General features: G+C 40.8%; 1 protein-coding gene across 2 annotated transcripts in view; it reads left to right on the top strand.

The window, feature by feature from the left end:
* Positions 1 to 8,161, top strand: part of SYT1 (synaptotagmin 1) — a 523,518-nt gene extending 515,357 nt beyond the window's left edge. For both annotated transcript variants that reach the window (XM_087449148.1, XM_087449145.1), the window contains 2 exons: positions 2,475 to 2,608; positions 7,097 to 8,161. In XM_087449148.1, coding sequence (XP_087305274.1) covers positions 2,475 to 2,608; positions 7,097 to 7,303 — 341 coding nt within the window. In that variant the 3' untranslated portion in view covers positions 7,304 to 8,161. The remainder of the gene's footprint in view (positions 1 to 2,474; positions 2,609 to 7,096) is intronic.
* Positions 8,162 to 24,664: the final 16,503 nt, after the last annotated feature.

Below are 24,664 nucleotides of genomic sequence, written 5' to 3'. Positions count from 1 at the left end.
TGACAGATTCTGCTAATGAAAGTGGCAGATCAGCAGCGTTACCTCTCTGACCTCACCACGTACCTCTCTCCCTCATGCCTTCCTTTTGTTCTGCAAACACACAGAGGGACGTGCACCTTAGGGCCTTCGTGTGTATTGTTCCTTCCGGCTGGTACAGTCTTCTACTACATCTCCAAATGACTGGCTCCTTCCTGTCATTCGGTTCTTAGCTCAGACCTGGCCTCCTCACTGAAGACTTTGCTGATCATCCTTTCCAAATTACCTTGTTCTCCCCAAGGCATTAATCACATCACATCAGAGCTCGTACCAAAATCTGAAATTATCTTGTCCGGTTTTTAATTTGCTTACTCAAATGGCAGATGCACAAAGAATTTTCTTGTGATTTACTGTGTTAAATGAATAAATAAGCAGCCATTGTGCTTCTCTTGAGAAAACCTATGTCTCAGCTAGGTTGAGGAAGTTTCAAAGCAGGAACGTAGGAGCATAAACATAGATTTCCGGGTGTTTAGTGTTTGGGTATTTAGGCAGTGCCAAGGAGCAAGTGGAGACCTGAGCATCTTTGTAAAATTGCTAGGGGTTGGGATGGAGGAGCCAGGGAACTTCATAAGCAAACAAGATCTCTAACCAAAAATCAGTATTGGCTGTAAACAGCAAGATGCATTGTCAGTAAAAAAGGCCATTTTTTTTCCCCTTCATTTGCAATTATTTACAGTGGATTTTTTTTTAACTGACCTACTATTTAGTTACAGAGCTGGTTTATCATTTCTAGGTCTGGTTTTTAAAGATATTCTTCATTTTGATGAAAGTCTTCATTACCGGCCCCTTGACTGGAGGCAGCATTAAAAACAAACACAAAAGCAGACTCCAAACCACACATCCCCAACTAAGATGGGCCCTGGGGCAGTGAGAGGACAGGGCTGAAATTAGGGAGACCCGGATTATGAGGCCCTGAATAAATTCCACTTATTCATTCAACAAAAATTGAATAGTGTCAGGAACTGTTTAGTAAATTCAATTAGTGAAGACGACAGAAAAAGTGTCCTTCAGGAGTTAGATTCTTCTGGGAGAAAGAAAGAGGGAAATAAAAACAACCTTTTCTGGTCAGCAGTTTTATCTTCTAAAAATTTGTGGGCGTTAGACTAGATTATCTGTAAAGTTTCTCCCAGCTCTACATGCTCTGAAAGAGAGGAAAGAAATTTTGGAAGGCTTAGCAGTGGTTATTTTAGGAGAGAAAAATCATGGATGATTAAACATTTTTTCTTCTTTTTGTTTCGCATTGCTTTCTGATGTATTTTCTATAATGAACATGCATTACATGTGAAATGGAAAAATATTTAAGACAGTAGAGAGTTTTACTATCAAACCTGGATGTTGGTTTTAGCGACCTGAAGGTGTGTCAGTCATCCTTTAGTACCGAGAACTGTAACTGGGCATCGTCTCACCCCTCCCTTGACTTCCCTGTTACTTCACCTTTACCGAATGAGGCTTCGGGGAAACTGCTAAGGAAATCTTTCTGCTCCTTTTCTCATCACCTCTGTGTGTACTGGCTTCTTCTCTTTTCCCTGAACCCTTGAAGCTCTTCCCTACCCAGGGATGTCCTGGCACAGGTCCTGGATATCTCTCCCTCTCTCTCTCTCTCTCTCTCTCACACACACACACACACACACACACACACACACACACACACACACGGGTGACCTCTTCTCACTCTTCGACCTTCACATCTCAATTTAAATGTTACCTCCAAGAGAAGCCTTACCTGAGCAATCCAAGTATAAGAATTCCATTCCTTCCTTAGACTCACCATCCTATCCCTAGTATTCTCTATAGTATCTCTATTCTGCTCTTTTCTTCCAGAGCTGTCTTGTCAACTTGTACTTTCCTATGTATTTCCTTTCTTTACAAGCCTGTTGTCTATTCCCCCACTAGTCTGAAGTTCCCTCATGAAGGCAGAGAAGGCCTGTTTTGTTCACTGCTGTATCCCTAAGGCCTAACTAATATTGATTGAGTAAATAGATGAATGAATAAATAAAACGGCACCTTTGTCCTCTCTCTGTGAAGAGTTTTGTTCCCATGCAGTGGCATGCTGCATCCAGTTCTTTGCCAGCTCATAAGGAATTTAGTAAGCCAGTTGTTAAACTGTTGGTAGCTTGAAGTCGGCCATGCTGAGAGTATTTATACCATAGACATTGGCAAATACTACATCATGACTTTTTTCCCAAAGAGCTGGTTTACCATCACACCACTGCTCTCATCTCCTAAATCCAACTATAAATATTGAGATATCATGGCAAAAAACATGGCCCATAGGTTACTTAAAATCTTTCAATAAAAAATGCTTGAAATTTTTAAAAATACTAAATATATGCTATACAATTATTTTCCTATTGGGAATACTTGGTCTTTTTATAAGCTAAATTATAATCTAAAATATGTGTCTCCAATCTCCTAAAGTTTTAGTTCCTGTTTTTCAGATCCTTATGTGAAGATTCATCTGATGCAGAATGGCAAGAGGCTGAAGAAGAAAAAGACAACAATTAAGAAGAACACACTTAACCCCTACTACAATGAGTCATTCAGCTTTGAAGTACCCTTTGAGCAAATCCAGGTAGGGTCAAACAGAATTTTGTCTTCCCATTCAATTTCATTTCTTCAGACCACATAAAGTACAGCCACAGACCTTGTAAATTATCAGTGCACATGCCTTCATTAGAACTGCCATTCTTATTCCCGTGCACATTCGATGCTCAAGCTACGTGAGGAGGGAAATGATAAAATATACAGCACAGGATGTGCTGAGTCATCAGCCAAAAACAGCTGGCATTCTGTTGAGCAGAAATAAAGTGGGAAAAAGAAAATCAACAGAATAACTCTGCTAACTCAAAAGGTACATCCACAGAGGTGAAAAGGCCGAGAGAAAAAGAGCTTTCACTATTTACTCCCAGGCTGTAATATGTAATTCTCCTTATCACATCTCTATAGCAAAAAAAATAGAGATAAGAGAAATATTTTGGTTGATGCTAAATATGCAGCATCTTTAATCTTTCATTATTAAAAGATGATTCACAATAGAAAAATTAGGCTCAGTTGTATTTGTAATTGTTTAAATTCAGCTTCCTGTTTCTGAGTTGGAATGGATGTGTATTTTTGTAAAGATAGAACCTCAATTTGCTAGATAAAAATTGTTATGATGGAAAGTATTCTATTAAAAGACCTTGTGGCTAACATGTTCAAAATATGATGCTACATGTAGCCACAATGATAGCATATGATCTTATTGTTGAGTAATTTTTAAACATCTTTAGGTTTTCTCACCTGATATCTATAGTTAGACTACGGAAATCCAAAGTTCACATCCAATAATTATGGGCTATTTCTTGCTAATCTCTAATAGGTACCAGAGATTCAAATTGCTTAAAGCGGGCCGGCCCCGTGGCTTGGCGGTTGAGTGCACACGCTCCGCTGCTGGCAGCCCGGGTTCTGGTCCCAGGCGCGCGCCGACGCGCCGCTTCTCCGGCCATGCTGAGGCCGCGTCCCACATACAGCAACTGGAGGGATGTGCAACTATGACATGCAACTATCTACTGGGGCTTTGGGGGAAAAAATAAATAAATAAAATTAAAAAAAAAAATTGCTTAAAGCAAAACTACTTTTACATTTTATTAAATAATTGATGTGGGTCTATCTTTTCAGTAATATAAAAGTTTGCCTATAACTTGAAGGAGAAATGAAGGGTAGGCATCAAAACTACAACATGGAACCTTCTAAAGGTCCAGAATATCAGAAGTTAGCAAATATTCTTCAGTTGCATATGTTTACTTTTAATCTGTTCTTAGGATACAGTATCTTATGAATGAATCACACCCTTATTCCATGAAGAAAGCTAATATAATAGCTATATTTATTGTATATTTATTTTGTTCCTAGGCCCAAATTAAGCACTTTTACATGCATAATCTCATTTAATCCTTACAATAACTTTATGAAAGAGGTACCCTTATGATCCCAATTTTATATTTAGGGAAACTGAGGCTTAGAATTGCCTCACATATAAAAGAGCAATAAGAAAAGAATCACATGACAAAGTGAGATTATGCACATAAAAGAATTTGCAACAGTGCTGAGCACATGGGTACACTCAGTAAATGGTTCCCATCATTGTTTTTATCCACAATACTAACGTCATCTCTTTTTCAAATTAACATTTTATTAGAAAATGGATCTAACAATAAGATTAAAGCAAAATATAAATCAGCTCTATCCAATCAACTCTCTGTAATTATGGACAAGTTTTGTCATCTGTGCTGTCCAGTGTGGTAGCCACCAGCCACGGGAGGGTAACGGGCACCTCAGTCACTAGTGTAATCAAGGAATTTTATTTAGTTTTAATTGATTTAATTTAAATAGCTACATGCGGCTAGTAGCGACTGTATTGTATAGGGCAGTTTTTTAAAAATCACCAATAATCCCACCATCCTCACATCAGTTTATGGTTTTTATATAACCTTTCTCATATACATTTTCTCATCAAATTGTACGTACTTACCTTCAACGGCTGTTATATAAGTAGATGACATTGCAGAGGACACTGATTCCCTGTCACCAATCACTTGTTCGCTAGCCTGAACCAGTGAGCGCCCTGCTTTGGACTCACTGGCAAACCCCTAAGTCATCCAATTTTCTCCCACAATTTATTTTGCAGTATTTGTTCAGTGAACTCTTTTAGTTCTAAGACCTTATTCCTATGGAAACTAACACCTCCTGCAGTTTTGTTTTTTAATTCCGCAGAACAATATAAGGCAGGGCATTGAGATGAAAAATCCTTTTGTAAACCTTCTCCTTTGAGCTACAATTCTATACCTTTTTTAAAAAAATAAATGTCCTTTTCAACTATAAATTGTAGCAAATGCAAATATATTGAAAATGAAGCACATGAAAAACAAGACATATGCTGCGTTTCTGGGGCAGCATTTTCGAGAAGATAACATTTTGTCAGGACAGAGAGAAGCTGAGCCAGATGGAGGGTATGTTAGGCGTGGAAATAATGAGCACACCTGTGACTGCATCCCTCCTTCTCTGCATCTTGAGTCAATTTGTTGTTTTCTGTTTTCTTTTTTTCCCCAGAAGACTGCTTTCCTAGTTTTTGCGTTTCCCTAGAGAAAATAATTGAGCATTTTACATGCTGTAAGAGCGGTTTAGGTTTCCTTTATCCTGAGGTTATAAGATTATCTGTCTGTGTTTCTATGTGTCTCTATCCCTATAAAATATATTATGAAAGAAGCGAAATATGCTGATTTCCAAAAGCACATGAAAACGTTGCTCTTTCCCCCCTCCTCCCCCCAAAAATGTATAAACTACATATGCAGCTGGAAAAATTAATCCAAGGCCTTCATAAGGATATTTTGTTTTGAATGCTACTAATCAATGCATTCCCTAGTGGAATAATCAAAACTCACTCCAATCGTTCACTCCAACCTCTGAAAACCCTTGTGACCTTTGTGCATAATGCCCCCAATGCCCCTGCCCCCATTCCCTGCAGGACTGTTGCATCCTGATGAATTTGCTTGGGAAAAGTTCTCAGAACCAAGGTGATTCTGTTCTCGGTTCCAAATACCATCCAGCGGATAGGTAATTCTCTTGGTAATGGAATCAGTCCAAGACTGCACAAGGGAAGATGGAAATTTGTTTCCTTTATTGCCAATGTGTTGCATTTTACATTCTAAATTCCACTGTTAGAAGTGATCCTTTTCTCTGATCTGAAGCTGTACGTGTGTGCTGTCCTTCAGCACATTGGTACAATAACGCAGTCCTCAGAGCACAAGGGCCGTGAAAGGGCAATAACTCAGCAGGATCTTCATCTGGCCCTGGCTTCCATCATTACATTTTCTGCTCCTCTTAACTCTAGCCACCAAATGTTACGCATTCTACTTTATTCTGAACTCTTCCTTTATCTTTGCCCTCAGTTTCTAGATTGGAGCCAGTGTATATTTTGACTAAGCAAATTCATTACTTAGGAAGCGGAGCTAAAATGTGCTTTTAAAAAGTGTTTCTTTCATATCATAATGGTATGGGTTTGCTTTTGTCAATTCAGTCAGTTCAAAAAAGTAAGTTATTAAATAAACCCTCAAAACCTAACCGAATCACTGAAGTAAATCTTGTGTGGCCTAAAAGGTTATTTCCATTTGATGTCAGTGCCAGATACACAGTAATTACTTAATAAATGTTTATTGAGAGAGTGTATGAATGAGAAAAATTATCTTTAGTTAGTTACTACCTTTTAAAGACTTGCACTCTATTGTCACATTTTATACCCATAATAATGTGATTAGCTGAAATTCTGTATTAGTTTTATGTAAAATGCTGGCTCTTCCCTCCGAAATAGGATTGTAGTGCATGGTTGGTTTGGGAACTGTAACTAAAAAAAAAAGGTCTAAGTACGAATACCAGAAATTTTGCTGATGAGACAATTGAAACAAATAGATGGGTTGTAATTAGTATTTTGGTGGTGAACATGATGTACTTTCTATGCAGAAATAGAAGTACAATGATGTACACCTGAAATTTTTACAATGTTATAAACCAATGTTACTGCAATAAACAAAAAATTAAAAAATAAATAAATAAATAAAAAATAAATAAATGTGAACACAATTCGACATGGGCAGCATGGCATGGTGGTTCATAGCATGGACGCTGGAAACCAACCACTCATTCCTCATGTGACCTCAGGCAAGCTATTAACTTCTCTGAGCTTCAGCGTCTTATCTGGATAATAACAGCAATATCAGTAGGATCTAACGCGAGGAATAACTGAGGAGTTCATGTAAAAGACTTAGAATGGTGCCAAGTACATAAAAATTAACGTGTTGAGTATTTTGGAGGTGCTGAAGATGATGATGATGGTGACAGTGATGATGTAGTCATGACAAAAAAGGGATTGGTCTCAGGTTTTCATGTTCAAGTCATTTTCAGCCTTGTCCTGGTGTTTGGAGATTGGTTCTTCTTACTTCCAATTGCTTAGATCCAGAGGAAGCTTTGTAATAGGGCTTTATCTCTAGAGCTGGGTGATTAATGTTTATTCTGTGTCCTCTTTCAGAAAGTGCAAGTGGTGGTAACTGTTTTGGACTATGACAAGATTGGCAAGAACGATGCCATCGGCAAAGTCTTTGTGGGCTACAACAGCACCGGGGCGGAGCTGCGACACTGGTCAGACATGCTGGCCAATCCCAGGCGACCCATTGCCCAGTGGCACACCCTACAGGTGGAGGAGGAAGTTGATGCCATGCTGGCAGTCAAGAAGTAAAGGAAAGAAGCCTTTCTGCATTTGCCCACTTAGTGCTCTTTAGCCAGTATCTGTAAATACCTCAGTAATATGGGTCCTTTCATTGTTCCAGCCATGCATTCTAACACAATTCAGTGGTACTTCAAATCCTGTTTTAATTTGCACAAATTTAAACGTAGAGAGCCCCTAAGCCCTTCATCATACCACTGCCCTCCAAATCTACTCTTCTTTTAAGCAATATGATGTGTAGATAGAGCATGACTGAAATTATTTATTGTATCACACTGTTGTATATACCAGTATGCTAAAGATTTATTTCTAGTTTGTGTATTTGTATGTTGTAAGCGTTTCCTAATCTGTGTATATCTAGATGTTTTTAATAAGATGTTCTATTTTAAACTATGTAAATTGACTGAGATATAGGAGAGCTGATAATATATTATATGGTAAATATAGCATTGTCTGCATTCCAGCAAAAATATCAACTTGTAAGGCACTAGTACAGCAAAACTGACATCTTAAAGGACAACTTAAATCTGAGCTTTCTATCGAATCATTTGAGTACCAAGATACACTTACACCACATATTTGGTGGGTGAATCCAATTTTATAGAATTGCTTCACAGGCAAATTAACATGATCTGAGCAGCATCCAGGCTGACCTCCAGGAAGCATAGCCACAAACCAGAATAGCATCTGTCTGTACATATCTACAAAGCTGAAATCAGGGCTTCACTCTTACAGTCAAGGAAGCAACTGAACAGGAGTCAATGATTTCATATTACAGCATGTAGAGTAACAACATGTCGGTGTTCTGTGTGTGTGTGCGTGTGTGTGCATGTGTGTGTGTGTGTGTATGTGTGTGCATTTGTTTAGGGATGGGGGTGGGTGGGAAGAAGCTGAGGGAGAAGTCAGCATTTCTGAAATATTGCCTGACTATTTAAAAAGAAAAAAGTAGCTCTCCGTTATCACCTTTATACAAAATGTGCATCCTGTGACTTCTGTTACAGATTTCACACCTATAATAATTCCAAAAGGTTTGCACAGTAGACTTTGTAACAAAATATTTTATTATACAAAACCAGATTAGAAGGAATGCAGAATATTTTTAACACAGCAATCTGTGCTTATTACACAAAATTACTTTGTGGTAAACAGACAGTATTGTAATCCCATCAGAAGATGAAAAAATAAACAATTAGCCATATTGTTCTGAATGCACTTCAATTAAGCCAAAACAGACAGCTAGTGATCTTTTTATATGCTCTTTTTACTTAAAGAAGTTTTAATTTGTCCTTTAAAAAAAGGTGAAACAAAACCAAGAACAAGTTCTAGAAAACTGAAGCAACCTCTTATGTATACTAGATGCTTGATTTAGGAGGAGTTTTTAAATGTTTTCAATGTTATTACGTAGTAAATGGCACTATTATGAAGCTACTAGTCATTCCATAAGAGTCTTCAGGACTGCTCTGTGTAACACTGTGACTGCCGTGTGTGCTTAGACACGTAGTTTCCTCAGTGGATAGCACTCAATCTGTTCCGTAGTGATATTGTAACAATACTGCCATTCCCTTCTACTGCACTGCCCTCGGTGTGTGTAGCACAAACAGTTCTCCTTACAAAGGACCAACTCAGAACTGAAAAGCTATGCATAGGACAAGGAAGATATATAGAATGGGGTGGAACACAGCATTTGTCAAGCACTGTGCAATAGTCCATTTTTTCCCCACTGTGGAACCACTTTGTGCAAGGGCAGCCTACTATCTCACACTGCATCTGTCTTTTCTCCCACTCACTTCTGTGACCCCTTTTAACTCCCAGGCCGCAGATAGTAGTGATGCTCTGAAGTGAAAGTTTGTCTTCACAAATACTAAAACAAAATGGAGGAAAACTAAGCCTTAGCCTCATGTTCAGACTTCAGGATATTGTGCCATGTTTTTTAAAAACTCACAGAGAATTCAAAAAAGGGCTGATGGGATGCTTTGAACATGAGGTTGGCTGTTTCCTGATGAAACTAGAATTCCTGTCATTATTCTTTCCTCATCAAAGAGGAGGCAAGCCCTTTGGTCTTTCGGCCCAGTCATAGCAGACTCTTTAGAACTGGGACAGAGGCAAAGGACAAAAGGTGAAGAGCATTGCCCTCTTCTGTGGATGGTCCATACTTTTTAAAAAACATTGACAGTAGAAAACACACAAGTCGTGATGTGAGATTAAATATCAGTTTGAACAGAAGATTCAAATGAGAATCTTTCCAGTTTAAAGGAGCAAACCCTACCAAAGAGAGGGAGTTGATTGACTGTAAATAATTCCTTAAGTCCCAGAAACTGACATTTAATTCCACTGTATTCAGCTTTAAGTTGCTCACACTGAAAAACACTTTAAAACAAGCAGGTTCGAGCTGCCGAATACACATTATTTCTTGCATTAAAGTACTACTAATGCATCCTCTTGCAACACTGCCAGCCTTGGGATATTGTCACTATAGAGTTAGTTGGTACTACGCCATCTTTCACAAGTCAGTGACCAAACCTGCTTTAAGACCAAGATTCATCCTCGGATAAGCCACATGTACCTTTCCGACAAAGCTGTGTAAAGTATTAGAATCTGATGCTCTAGAAAGATCCTAGTTGCCTTTGTGTATATTTACTGCCTGCTTGAGTGTTTCTCTGTGTGGGTTTTCTCTGTATCTTGTAGAAATGTTGGGGTGTTTTCTTCTGCCATATGGCTCGTGGCCCGCGAGCCAACTACTTTAGCTGTATTTTACCTTCATTTTTGATGAGGTGGTTTAAATTTTGTTTCACTTTGTGTAGTGAATTCCATAGTAGTTTTCTGATTGTTGTTAAAAATGACTTAACATATTACAAGGATATTCAATAAAAATGTTTTATTTCCTGTTGATGTTGCCGCCTTTCGACTCTTTTTCTTACCTGACTCTGGTGGCCTGCTGGATGCAGGGGCAACTACACAAAAGCGGGCCCTGAATGCCAACCTCTGAGTCATATCCAGGAATACAGAATGGCTGGAGGGCAAACAATGCCCACGGAGCATGGCCATTACTGCCCAGTATTCCTGGGCAGTGTCGCTCTCGACATGTGTTTCTCTGTTTCTGTTTATGAGCAACTCATCTGGCATACTTTCAAGCTTTCTACTTTGCCCAAAATGTGTCCTCTGGAGTTTTCACTCTACAGCCTAAGTCACACAGCCTCTCCAGAATGGGACTGAAAATAAGATTTTTTAAACCCCTTTTTGAGAGGACAGCATGACACATTAAATCCCCTGCCTACTGCAATTACTAGGTGAGACAAGTAAACATCTTTCCTTCACTAAATTCAACATTTATCAGGTGCTCTCTGTGTGCCATGTTTTTACTGGATGCTGGAGATAAAACAAATGATATAACAAGGTACACTTGGCCCCGAGGAGCCCACAGTCTCAGACAGACGTGAAAATGCAAATCACAACACACTATGACGTGCAACTTGAGTCCCTGAGAACTCTCACTAGATCAACCCTAGTGGACACCACGATGCCCCTGGAGCATCCAGGCACTCAGCCTGCAGCTGTTGGAAGCCTCGCCTGCTGACAGCTCACAGCTGTGTCCCTCTGCCCTCTACTTACTTGAGGTCATCCTCCCGGGGGCAGCCCACTTTGGGGCCATTCCAGAGTCCATGCAGGATTTCTCTGAAGTGCTGTCTCGGTTTCACAGCCCCGAGGGTTGGTTGGGAATATTTTGCAACTGCACCACAGTTCACCTTCTCCCTCTCCCAGAATGGTTTCCCCTCTGCCTTCCAGGTGGTGTACCCAAGAGCACCCCCCATAAAACCCCTTCCCCTCAGAATCTGTATCCTGCGGATCCCAGCCTATAACACATTCTTTGGGGGAGGAGATATCAAGAAAAGTTTTCTAGAGAAGATAACACCAGAGGGATGTCCTAAAGGAACTGCTAGGAATTATCCAAGTCAGTGAGTGGGGAAGACTGTGGCAAAATTTTTCTCATTTAACAAGGCTTCAAGTTTACTCATGACAAGATCTTTGATGGCTGGCTACATCATACTCCCCTCAACCAGCTTTTATTAGGCACTGACAAATAAGGATAGGGCCTAAGCCAAAACTGCTTAGACAGCCAGGAGAAAGACCACTTAATTACTGTACACTCTGAGGAAACAATTGGCAGAGTTCTAAACGCAAGTTGAGAAAAGGAAATTTAAGGCCCACTAGGGTTAGGTGAAAAAAAAAATCATCATTATAAATTCAATTGTTTGGTTTTCAATGGAGAACATTTCGTTTTTCTTAAATAGCTCTTGATATTAGGTACAAAACTATTTAAAGAATATTCCTTACTGAATTACCAAAAAAACACAAAAACTCACCCCATCCCTTTGTCAATGTCTGTTTTCCCAAACGGTTTTCAGGTCTAAGACACATACACTTAGGATATTTATTAGGTGTTTTAGTCAGAAAAACAAAACCACTCCAGGTTTTTCAAAGAGGGAATTTAATATAGGAAACTGGCCACACAGGAAGGGCTGAGAAAGCAGAGTTGAGACAGTGAGTTAACCCAGAGATTAATAGATACCGCCTGTAATTGTGTGCCAGGGCTGCCCTAAGAAAATGCCGTAGACTAGGTGGCTTAAACAACAAATATTTTTCTCACAGTTCTGGAGGTCAAAAGTCCAAGGTGCTGGCAGGGTTGGTTTCTTCCGAGGCCTCTCTCCTTGGCTTGTAGATGGCCATCTTGTCCCTGTGTCTTCACATGGTCTTCCCTCTGTGTCCTAACCTCCTCTTCTTATAAGGACATGAGTCATATTGGATTAGGGTCCACCCTAATGACCCCATTGTGACTTAATTATCTCTTTAAGGACCCTATCTCCAAATAGAGACACATTCTGTGGTACTGGAGGTTAGGGCTTCAACATATGAATGGGGGCGGCACAAGTTAGCCCATAACACCACCCCTAAGGCTGGGAAAACAAAATGGAGAAGATAGTGTTAATGTAGCCAGAATTGTCGGGGGTGGGGGGCTAGAAACTGTGGACCTATGGGAGGTACCATGGGATCCTTTTTTCTGGGACTACCAAAGGGTATCAGATGCTAGTGCTGGGACCAACAAAGAGGCTGCAGGTTGGAGGTTCTGGAACTGCCAGAAGGTCATGATCCAGTAGCAGCTCACTATGGCTAGCAGAAGGCCAACAGAAGCTGGAAGCAGGAAGAGGATCCCTTCTCCTCTCCTCCTAACTTCCAGTTCAACCAGTGTTTCCCATTGGCAGAAACTAATGAGAGCCAGCTGGTGAGGAAGTCTAGGAAACGGTCTTCCGGGTCTTAGAGCCCACCCCCAAGAACATAGCAGGGCACAGAAGGGTGGGAATGAGGGTAGAGAACAAGCAGCCAAACGACCAATACATTCGGTGTCTTAGTCCGTTCAGGCTGCTACAACAAAACACCAACACTGTGTGTTTAAATAACACACATTTATTTCTCCCAGTCCTGGAGGCTGGGAAGCCCAAGATCAGGGCGCCAGCAGATTCAGTGTCTAGTGAGGGGCCGTCTTCTTGCTGTGTCCTCACGTGACGGAAGGGGCTAGAGAGCTCTCTGTGCCCTGTTTTTTCAGGGCACTAATCCCATTCATGAGGGCTCCACCCCCATCTCCTATTCTCCTCCCCAAGTCCCCACTTCTTGATCACATTGAGTGTTAGGATTTTAACAAAAGAATTTTGAGGGGACACAAACATTCAGTCTATAACATTAGGAAAACTTGTAGCAGCTGTATAGACTTTCTAAATGCTCTCGTTTCTTCCCCAGAGAATTCAGGTGTTCCTACCTGAGCCACACAAGTCATCCCACATCTGATAAAACAGAGGCATAGAAATTCTTCTTCTATTTATGCAGAGTTTACTATTACAGATTTGAAAATTCCAACCATGATTGCAGTTACCCCCTCCCTGCGACACGTCTTTATTACGTACGCACAGGACTCTTTGATGTTTAGCAACTGATTTAAGCTGCATGCAAATCGTTACTGTAAAACAGTCAGACGGTGATTCTGGAATAAGAGGGTGAAAAAGCAGGAAAATAAAAATGAGAAATAGCCTGATACTACATGAACAAAGGAATTTTCCAAAGCATACAGAGTAATAATTATGCAGGAGGAACCATCAAGAGGGAGTAGTAATAAAAACACCACGCAGACCTGCTGATGATTTGTGCCACCAAAGTTCTGAAGCTGGCTGTAAATTAGCTGCATTGCAAAATCTGCATTTCAGCCAGATTGATTTTTTCACCCTCCCCCACCAACACACATCCCCAGAGTTCCCATACTCATCCTTCTTCTTTGACAGTAACCACCCTGCCAGCAAAGCCATTTTCCCTGTGCAAAATGTACTTGCCCTGGCAGGATGCACACCGGTTAGAAAGGATTTTGTACTGAACAAGTCAGGACTCACTTCCTCTTTAGCTGTCCACTTTACCTCTGGACTGGGAGTGCAGCAAAGTGTTGACATCCCTTATAGGCAGGATTGCTTGAGTTACCTGTAGAAGGAACCCAATTCAAGCTAGATTAAGGAAAAAAGAGAGAGAAAGGGAAAGAAAGTGGGGGAGGAAGAGAGAGAAAGACAGACAGAGATAGAGAGAGGAACTATTGGCTCATCTAAGCAGGAAGTTCAAGGTATGATTACATTCAGGAACAGCTGGACCAAGAGCCTCAAACAGTGTCATTATTCTCTATCTCTCTCCCCTCCCCCAACTCTACCATCCCCAGTACTGACTTCATTGACAAGCTCGTGTCTCCACGTGACAGCACAGATGGCCCCTAGCACTTCTGAACTTATATTCTTCCAGCTCAGCTCGCTTGCAGAGAGTGTTACTTTCACAATTATGTCGCTAAAATCCCCAGACCTGACTTACATGCTTGGGCCCACGCCCTCCTTAGAATAATGACTGTGGCCAGATGACGCAGTGTTCACTTTGGCCAAGCTTAGGTCATGTCCCCAGCCCCAGAGCCCCAGGGATGGGGTAAGGATAGTTCCTCAAAGGAAAATCAGGGGCCGGCCCGTGGCTCAGCGGTTAAGTGCGCGCGCTCCGCTACTGGCGGCCCGGGTTCGGATCCGGGGTGCACACCGACGCACCGCTTCTCCAGCCATGCTGAGGCCGCATCCCACATACAGCAACTAGAAGGAAGTGCAACTATGACATACAACTATCTACTGGTGCTGTGGGGAAAAAAAAAAGGAGGAGGATTGGCAATAGATGTTAGCCCAGGGCTGGTCTTCCTCAGCAAAAGGAGGAGGATTGGCATGAATGGAATGATCTTCCTCACAAAAAAAAAAAAAAGGAAAATCAAAGTGCTATTACCCAGGAAGAAAAGTAGATATGGGCAGACAAAAACAACAGGCGTCTACTCTTTGGCCCCCAGTACGTCTCCGCCCTAAGAGGAGGGACAGGGAAGCCACACATTCAAGCCCACAGCAGTAGCCTGGTCATTCCTCCATTTGACCAGTATCAGAAAGGAAATTTTACAAGTGTGCACCACCTGTCAATTATCTGAAAACATTCGTTCACGTCCCTGTTTATTGCCAGGAAAACCAATCATCTGCTATATATTTTAAGTAGCCTTTTTTTGAAAGTATTGAGACATTAACACACTTTTAGATTTCTGAATTCATAAAAAAATCTTTTTATTGTTATAGAAACTTAGGAAGAAAGGGTAATAGAAAGTAAAAATTACTCTATATACCCTTTTTGTTTTTATACACGGGCTGACAGTCTTGGTCCATGTACAGTCACCTTTACATAGTTTTAATCATAGTGGGTGTACAATTTAGTATCAATTTTTTTCACATAATGTGAGAAACAAGACTTTTTTCTGATTGCCACAGTCTTTATAATTTTTCTTGTTAATGGCCACCTGACTTTTTTCCAGGTAGACAAACAAAAATTTATTCAACCATTTCCCTTAGATATTTAAGTTGTTACTAATTTATCTCTTACATAAATAACATTGCAATGGATACTTTAGTGGAGATTTTATGTATTTATTTTTCTATTAATCTATTATTAAATAGATTTTATCTATTTATTTTCTTAAAGTAAGTTTCCAGAATTTTCTAATTCGGTTTCTTAGAAGGTTCCACCAAAATTCCCTGCCTATGTTCCAGTTTTCCCACAGTCTCCCCAACTGTGGGCATCGTGCCGCAGTGATGACAGGTCCAGAGCTGGAATATGAGTCTCTTCATTCCAGAGCCACTGTCCTCTTCACTACTCCAGGCAGCTTGGTTAAAAAATCAATGACATGAGAAAAGCACTGGCCGAGAGCCTGAGAAGAGAGGGCACAGGAGAGAATCTCAAGGAAGAGGAGTGTTCAGATGTGACTCTGTCTCTTATCGTCACACCAAGTCCCGTAGACTGAGCACTGAGGAGTTTCTCACTCCCTCCCTGATCTCTGATTCCACCTTCACGTCCCTCATTCAGGCTTGCATCATATCTCACCTTCCGGGTCACAGGAGACTCATAACACCTGCCTCCCAATATCCACCCTCCGCTGCTCTGCCCCTCACTGTAGAGTGGAAGGAGCACCGCTTGAAAGCTGGCAGCCCGGGTTCAAATCCTGGTTCATCCACTTCACCAAGCAACCCTGGACAACTCCTTTAATTTTTCAAATTAGAGATAATGGATATTAAACCTGGTATACAATAAGCATTCAATAAATGGTAGTTATTGTCTTTCTAAATCTAGCCTGGGATCAGCAAACTTTATCTGTAAAGAGACAGGTTGTAAATATTTGGGTCTTTGTGGGCAATATGTTCTCCGTCGCATCTTCTCTTTGTCCATCCTTCCTTCTGTTCTTTGAAATCCTTCAAAAACATAAAAACCATTTGTAGTTCACAGGCCATACAAATACAGGCAGCTGTTATTTGTTACTAGATTCAGATCATGTCACTCTGCCTCTTAAAAACCTCCCATGTTTCCTCTTCCTTACAGATTAATGCTTAAATTCCTTAGCTCCCATTCAAGGCCGGCCCCAGATGTTAACCGCCTCGCTCTCTCTCCTTAAGCGCTGCCCCCTATTCTAGCTACACAATTCTCTGAACCAATCCACATGCTCTCACATCTCCATGCCTTCACTAGGGCTATCCCCTCCACCTGAAATTCCCTGACAAAATCGTCCAGGCTGGTGAGTGTGGTGGGAAGGGAAAGAAGGGTGTGGAGACACTCGGGCAATTTGGGGAAGGAGAGAGACGTGACATTTATCTCCAGATGTATGTCACTGCATGTCACTCTCTCTGTGAAGCACAACCTAAGCTTTCAGGCTTAGTTCATTATTGCTGTGTCCTTCCAGCCTACACTTGGTTCCTTCTGTGCCCAGATGCCTCTGACCCTAGGCAAACAACAACACTCTTTAGAGTAACAATGCCTGAAAGAGTCACCACTTTCCTTGAACATATTGAAGAATTTTTTTTTTTTAATTAGGGAAAATGAACACATCTCAGAATATTAAAGCAATGCTTCTTCCAACATATGTGAGATAGTCAGATGATTTATAAATTATAAGAAGGAATTAGAAGGTAGGTCCCTGACTAATTTCCTGTCAGGGGCACAGTTGCCTCATTTTCTCACATTTTGCTAAAATATGTACTGATGGGCTTCTCACAGCCAGGACTCAGACCTAGGTGACTCAGATGAGACAGGCTGGGGACAGTAATTTATGGGCTGAGTGACTCATTAACTTTGGCTTTGCCTTCAGCCGGGAGGACCACTGCCTGTGTCCGATGGCCAGGAAGAAGCCATCAGGTCTATTTGCCTCCCCACCCCCAGAACCCACTGTGACTGCAGACTCACCCAGTTCACACTTGTACCCTGAAAAGACTCTCCTACCTCACCGAGAGCTCTTTAGGAAGATGTACACCATCTCTGCGTGTTTACTCAATACTCAGTCTGAACTAAGCGCAGATTATTTGGTTGGGATTCTGTGAGGCAGACTGAAGCAGGGTCACATTATAGACTGAATTGTGTCCCCCCAAAATTCATATTTTGATGCGCTAACTCCCAGTACTTCAGAATGTGGCTGCATTTGGAGACAGGGCCTCTACAGAGGTGATTAATTTCAAGTGAGTCAGTTAGTGTGGGCCCTGATCCAATCCGACTGTGTTCTTATAAGAAAAGGAGATTAGGACACACAGAGAAACACTAGGGGTGCACACACAAAGGAAAGACCACATGAAGAGGCAGCAGGAGAGCAGCCATCTGCAAACAAAGGGGAGAGGCCTCAGAGGAACCAACCCTGCCTCCACCTTGATCTTGAACGTCCAGCCCCCAGAACTGTGAGAAAATAAATGTCTGTTGTTTAAGCCCCCGAGTCTGAGTATTTTATTATGGCAGCCCTGGAAGACAAATAGAGGACCCATCCCTTTAGCCCTTGACAGAACTCAAAATCCTTCAACCCAAGTGAAACCAGCCTTCCCAGGCCTGCAGATCAGACCTCTCGGGCCCTGCCTGACTTGAAACAGAATATGCTCTCCCTTTCCAAAGTCTGTCCTCCCTCCCCTCACTCTCCTCTTCTCTCCCCTCCTTGGACAGTACAGCGCCTCCTCCTGCCGCATTCCCCACTCCCAGTCCACACCTTTCTCTCCCCAGAGTGATCACTATTCTATAACACTCTGGACTCTGCACCCAGGGAGGGGAGGAGGTTTAGACATGGTGTGTGTCTTTCCTTTGTCTCAGATGCACGCTGTATTAGTCAGAGTTCTCCAGAGAAACAGAACGAACAGGATGTGTATATATAGAGAGAGAGAAACTTATTTTAAGGAATTGGCTCACATGATTGTGGAGACTTGGGGAACAGTTGCAGTTCAAGTCCAAAGGCCGTCTGCTGGCGGAATTCCTTCTTGCTCAGGGAGGTCAGTTTTTGTTCTGTGACGGCCTTCAACTGATTGGGCCACATTATGGAGGGTGATCTGCTTTACTCAAAGTCCACTGACTTAATATTAATCTCATCCAAAAAGTATCTCCACAGAAACATCCAGAATAATGTTTGACCAAATATCTGAGCGTTGTGGCCCAGCCAAGTTGACACATAAAACTAACCATTACACATGTCTTCCTCAAACTAAAGTGCTTTGCCCTGTCCTCTCTGCACTGGTTAGAAGAGCAATGTCCAAAATGATAGCCACTAGCCACATGGGGCCATGGAGCATTTGAACTGAGACTAGTCCAAGCTGAGGTGTACTGTACCTGTAAAATACACACCAGGTTTCAAAGAGTAAGTATAAGAAGAAGAATGTAAACTATTTCATTATTTTTATATTGATTTCACCTGGAAATGATCATTTTGGGGGTATATTGAGGATAGTCCTTTCCTATAGCTGCCATACAAATTACTACAAACTTAGTGGCCTAAAACAACACAAATTTATTACCTTACTTCTCTGTAGTCCCAAAAGTGTGACATGGGTCTCAGTGGGCTAAAATGAAGGCTGTGGCAGGGCTGCATTCCTTCTGGAAGCTCAAGGTGAGAGTCTATATCCTTGCTTTCCAGCTACTAGAGGTTGCCCACATTTCTTGGCTAGTGGCTCCCTTGTTCCATCTTCAAAGCCAGGAGGATCTCCTCTCTACCCTTCCTCCTTCCTCAAATCCCTCTGACCACAGCCAGGGAAAAGTTCTCCACTTTTAAGGACTCATGTGATTAGACTGTGCACATCTGAATAATTCAGGATACTCTCCTCATCTCAAGATTCTTAACCTTAATCACATCTGCAAAGTCCCTTTGCCATGTAAGAAAGATATTTACATTTCAGAGATCTTGGACATCTTTGGGGCCATTATTCTGCCTATCACATTGCATTATATAAATATTATTAAAATTAATTTCACTTTTTAAAAACTCTTAATATGGCTACTAAAAAATTTTAAATTACATATGTGGCTCTCATTTGCAGCTCACGTTATATTTTTATTGGATAACACTGTATTAGAAACTTAGAAACACAGAGATCAAGGGACTTGTCAAGAGTTGTAGATCAAGTCAACAACGATGCTGAGAACTTTGAGTGTCTCAGGGCTCAGACCTCTTCTCTTTCCGCACTCATCCTGGGTGATCTCATCCTAATGAATTTAATGCTTATTTATGTGCTGATGACTCAAAAATGTTTATCTCCAGCCCAGACCTCACCCTTGAACTCTAGTCTCATATATCCACCTGCCTACTCAATGCTTCCATTTGGATGTCTAATAGGCATCTCAAACGCAGTGTGTCTCAAACTAACCCTTGCTCTTCTCCAGCACCATCCCCACTCTCCATCCCACCTGCTGCTCATATAGTTTTCCCCATCTCAGTAAGGCCAAAACCTCAAAGGTAACCTTGACTACTCTTTTTATTTCCTGACCTACATCCAATATATCAGCAAGTTCTGTCAGTCCTACAGTTGAAATACATCCAGTATCTAATTATTCTCAAAACCCTCCACCTGGTCCAGGCCACCATTGTCTTCCACCTTGATTGACTCAACAGCCCCAAAACTGGCCTCTATACTTTCATCCTTCTTCCCTTCAGTTTATTTTCAATAGAGCAGCCAAAGTTATCATGTTAAAACATGTAGATCATATCATTTCTCATCTTAAAATTCTCCAGTGGTTTTCTGTCTTGCCGAAAAGAAAAGCTGAATTCCTTACCACGTTCTACAAGGTCCTCCATGGTCTGGCCTCTACCTACCACTTTGACCTCATCATTCACCACTCTCTTCTTGGCTTACACCACTCATTTGTACTTCCCTCCTTGCTGTTCCTCAGACATGCCAAACATGCTTTCACCTCAGGACCTTTGCACCTGCTGCAAATGCTGTTCCCTCTACTTCAACAGTCATTCTCCAGAGAGCTCCACATCTTGTTCCTTCATTTTCTTTAGGCCTTAATTAAATGTCACCTTTCAGTATCCCCATTCCATCACCCTCTATCTCCCTACTCTGCTTTATTTTTCTCCATAAAATATGACCATCTGACATACTAAATATTTTCTTGTTTATCTCTTTATTGGCTGTTTCTCCTCAAAGAAATGAGGACTAAGCTTTTCATCTGCTTTGTTCATTCCTGTATCTCCAGCATCTAAAACAGTGCCTGACACATAGTAAGCACTTAATAAATACTGATCAATAAATATATCAACTAATTGACTCAGAAATAATTAGTAATGTTAGGCCAAATAATTTAGAATAAGCTAGATAACCATGGATTCAATATTATTTTTTTTCAGAACTGTATCCTTTAGTTCTAGCAGATCTTTAAAGACATTTTCCAAGACTTAGCAACCACCTGAGACAATTTTCAGATGTGAATCTTATCCTTCAAAGACCTAGTGGTTTCAAACCCTAGTTTGCCTTTTGCCATTCAAAATCAGTTTTTCTTACGTGGATAATTGTTTAAATATAGACTTTAGAGCTGGCAGAAGAAAAAAAATGCAAATAATTGCTGTTACAATAAATGGAAAAGCAGCAAAAATTACCAATATTTTCAGTTCATTTAACCCCTAATCAACTGTCAAGCAAAGCATCCTTCCCACCAACAGCTTCAGTTAGCAATCAGAAGGGCCTGCTGTTCTCAGGCTCCTGTCACATTGAAAGTCTCAGGAAGCAAACTAATTGCTTATCTTTTATGCAGAATGGGAGCAGGGGCATTATGTTTTCTTATTACTGTACAACTCTATTTCCCTATTTGTTAATGCTTTTGGAGCTGTTGATCTCAACTTTCAAATTGCATTTTTCTCAACTCATAAAGAAAGCAGCTGTATATGACTTTGAAGTAAATTTTTCCATTGCTTTATTTTTCTTAAAATCACATTGCACTTGATATTATTGTCTATATGCAACACTGTCGTGTTTTAAAGAAACTTCCGAACTACCAACAGTCTTCATCTTCTTTCCAGAAAAACTTGAGATAATGTCTACATTTTTGCCCAAGTCTTTACCAGTCTCATGATCTTTAAAGACACAAAAAGCAGTTGGAGTTGTTCTGCTAAATCACTTTAAAAATTACAAGAAAATTGGACCTAAGAAGAGTATTAAAAAGTTGAAAAGAAATATCATAATTCATAAGTTGAGGGCAGTAGTAACTCTTGCCCTACCAGATATTAGAAAGTTAGATGTTCACCATACTACACAGATACATCGTACACCAAGGAATAGAATAGGAAGTCCAAAAAGAGACCAAAATATATATAATAATTTAGTATATGAGAAAAGAGACGTTTCGATAGATTTTGTGTGTGTGTGTGTGAGGCAAACTAGCCCTGACCTAACATCTGTTACCAAACCTCCTCTTTTTGCTGAGGAAGATTTGCCCTGAGCTAACATTTGTGCCCATCTTCCTCAATTTTATATGTGGGATGCCGGCCACAGCATGGCTTGATGAGCGGTGCATATGTCCGTGCCAGAGATCCAAACCCACGAACCCTGGGCGGCCAAAGTAGAGCACACAAACTTAACGACTACATCACCGGGCTGGCCCTCAATAGATATTTTTAAATAGAATATCTTATAACTGTCCAATCATTTGGAAAAAAATTATTTAAATCCTACATCAATTAAGAATGTTCTGGCTGCAAGTATAAAATAACAACAAAAACTAACAGAGGCTTAAATCATAACGATGTTGAGTTTTACATACATGAAGCCAAAAGGAGGCAGTCTCAGGATTGGTTCAGTACCTTAAGGATGTTTTTAAGTGCCCAGACTCTTTTCTCTCCTCTTCACCATCCTCAGCAGGTTGGCTTTTTGTCCTTGGGCTTGTTGCCTCATGATCCACGACGGCTGCCATAACTCAAGACACCAAGTGCTCACATACCAAATGCAAGAGGTAAAGGTAGGCCCAGCTAGTGAGAGAGAGCTCTCCTTTAGTGTCTCTCTCTTTTTATCTGGGAGTTAAATTGTCTTTCCAGAAAGCTCCCAAAAGAACTCCTCTTCTTTCTCATTGGCTAGGCTATTCCTTGTTGAAGAGGTTGCAGGTTAAGCCAGTATCTGACTTTTTCAGTTGGGAGGTAGACAAGGGAAAATGGAGCTGGAAATGGATATTGAGTAGCCAAGCAGATCCCCCATAATGCATACCAAATACATGCTTTTGGCCATCAGGAGAGTGAATGCCACCGGACTAGCCCTCCCCCAATATACAACTATAAAACTAGAGAAAATACATGAAATTACTGTTTTCAGATGTTGGACAATAGGATACACATGACTGAGCTCGCTGAGAAAGGGAAACAAATGAAGTGACCATCCCAGATTTCCTCCTGGAGAAATTTTCGGACTACAGCAGAAGAAAGGGGAGCCCACACAAATATTGTGGTCTTGCTGAGCTGAGGAAACAGAGATTGAAGCTCACAGCTACTGAGGTGGCTGGAATTTGTGGGGCAGGGTACCAGAAAAAGGGAGCTGTGCAGAGAAGGAGGTCCAAAAATCTGCACAGGAGTCCCTCTGAAGCTTTGGCCAGATGCCAAAGTGTGTATATGCAAGATGAGACTCCACGAGGCTGGGGCAAAAAGAACTGTTAGGGAAGGAACAGCCACCGGGATTCTGTGCGCTGAACAACAACCAAAGCCCGCATAGGCCTGGGGGACAATTGAGTGCCAACCAGTCAGGGTGAAGAGACCTTGCTGGAAACCCTGGGCATTTGGTAGAGACTCCCAGAAAGACTATGCTCAAGGTATGGCTGGTCTACCTGGAGTAAAGACTACTCTAGACCTGCCCTAACAAAGCTGGAAAACAAACCAGGAAAGAATCATGCTGATTCACAAGTACATTAACTGCCTGCTGAACAAAACTCACTACTAAGAAAGAAAAAATAAATCTGGACAATCAATTCTGTAGCATCCACCACATTTATATACAAGCAAAAATTACTAAGACATAGAAGGAAGAAAAAAACGCATAACCAAGAGAAAAATCAATCCATAGACATAAAATAAAATCTATATGATTAAAATACTTAAAGGCAAAATGGAAAATAGAAGTATGCTAGAAGAAAATGAAGAAATTTCTAAACTTTACGCTGAAAGTAAAAAGCATAAATAAAATGATTGCTAAATTTGACTTCCTATGAATTTAAAACACATGTGAATTAACAACAAAACGTTTTGTGAACTGAGTTAAAATACAAACAGCAAACTAGGGGGAATGCAACTTCCGTGAAAAATGGCTGAAGTTATTAATCTCTAAAGGCTCTCTGAGATTAATAAGAAAAAAATGATGCAAATTTAAAAAGGGCAATGCTTATAAAAATACTGATGGTCAATAAACATAAAAAATGTTTGGTTTCATTAACAACAAAATAAACGCATTTAAGTACCAAAAATTTATTTCACATAATAGATTTGTGAAGATTAAAAAGAATAATATCCTGTTACAAGGGTAAAGGGAAACTTTTATATACCACTAATGGGGTGGAGGGTATGGATCTATTCTGAAGGGTAATTTGGCAGCATTTGTCAACATCTGAAAAACTTTATAATGTCCAACCCTGCAATTCTATTTCTAAGAATATTGCATAACTGGATAAGTGCCCAGGAAATCTGTATGACGATGTTGATCACAGAGTCGTTTATAGCAAGCAGTGGGTTCTGAGGACAAAATGGCAGCAGACATATAGACACGTACTGACCCAACCACCCTGGCAGTGCATACATGAGCTAAGGAGACAAAGGTCTGTGTGTGAAAACTAACTGATCCATCCCACTACACTCTGTCACACTTAAGGGCCCGAGGAACCCTTCTTGAAGTCATCCCTATCTGACTTGACTGTAACACTAAGAGGAAGGAGCCATTGAAAGAGCCTGCTGCCCCTGCTCAGAACCACAAAGGTTAAGAACAGAGCAAGTCTGCTTCAGAGCAGCAGAGGCCAGCAGGCGGGCTCCCAGAGGGATTGTATCACGTGAAAGATATTCATGGATCCTCCCAGAAATACTCACACGAGAGGACCACGTGAGCAAGGGGTTCAAGAAGGAGGCAAGAGCAACTGGAAGCAAGACCCAGGGGATTTGAGTTTTCTAGTTAACATATCCACCAAGAAGTGAGATGTGGGAACAAAACCCACCTTCTCTATTGAGTAACAGCCTGCAAAATAAGACTCCGTTAAAAACAGCCTGCAAAATGAGGTCCCATTAAAAAAATAAAAACAAAAAATCCACTTCTGGTCTGGAGTCCAAAGCCGCCAGAGAATTTAATTTCTCTTACTTAGTTTCTAAATTCCTCCCCCATATTTCTTTGTTTCTCTCTCTGTAGGACATTCAGTGGTTGTTTTTACTGATTACAGTTTTTTCAAAACAGGTTTCTATTCTTGACTTAATTTTTGGAGACAATGGGATCATGGGAGCATTTTTTTTGTTTTCATTTAGTTTATATATATATATTA

This window comes from Ceratotherium simum, chromosome 25, assembly GCF_057802395.1.
Source record: "Ceratotherium simum simum isolate JZ-2026a chromosome 25, ASM5780239v1, whole genome shotgun sequence".
NCBI lineage: Eukaryota > Metazoa > Chordata > Mammalia > Perissodactyla > Rhinocerotidae > Ceratotherium > Ceratotherium simum.
The sequence above is the reverse complement of the archived record's forward strand: the minus strand, read 5'-3'. Positions and strand labels throughout refer to the sequence as shown.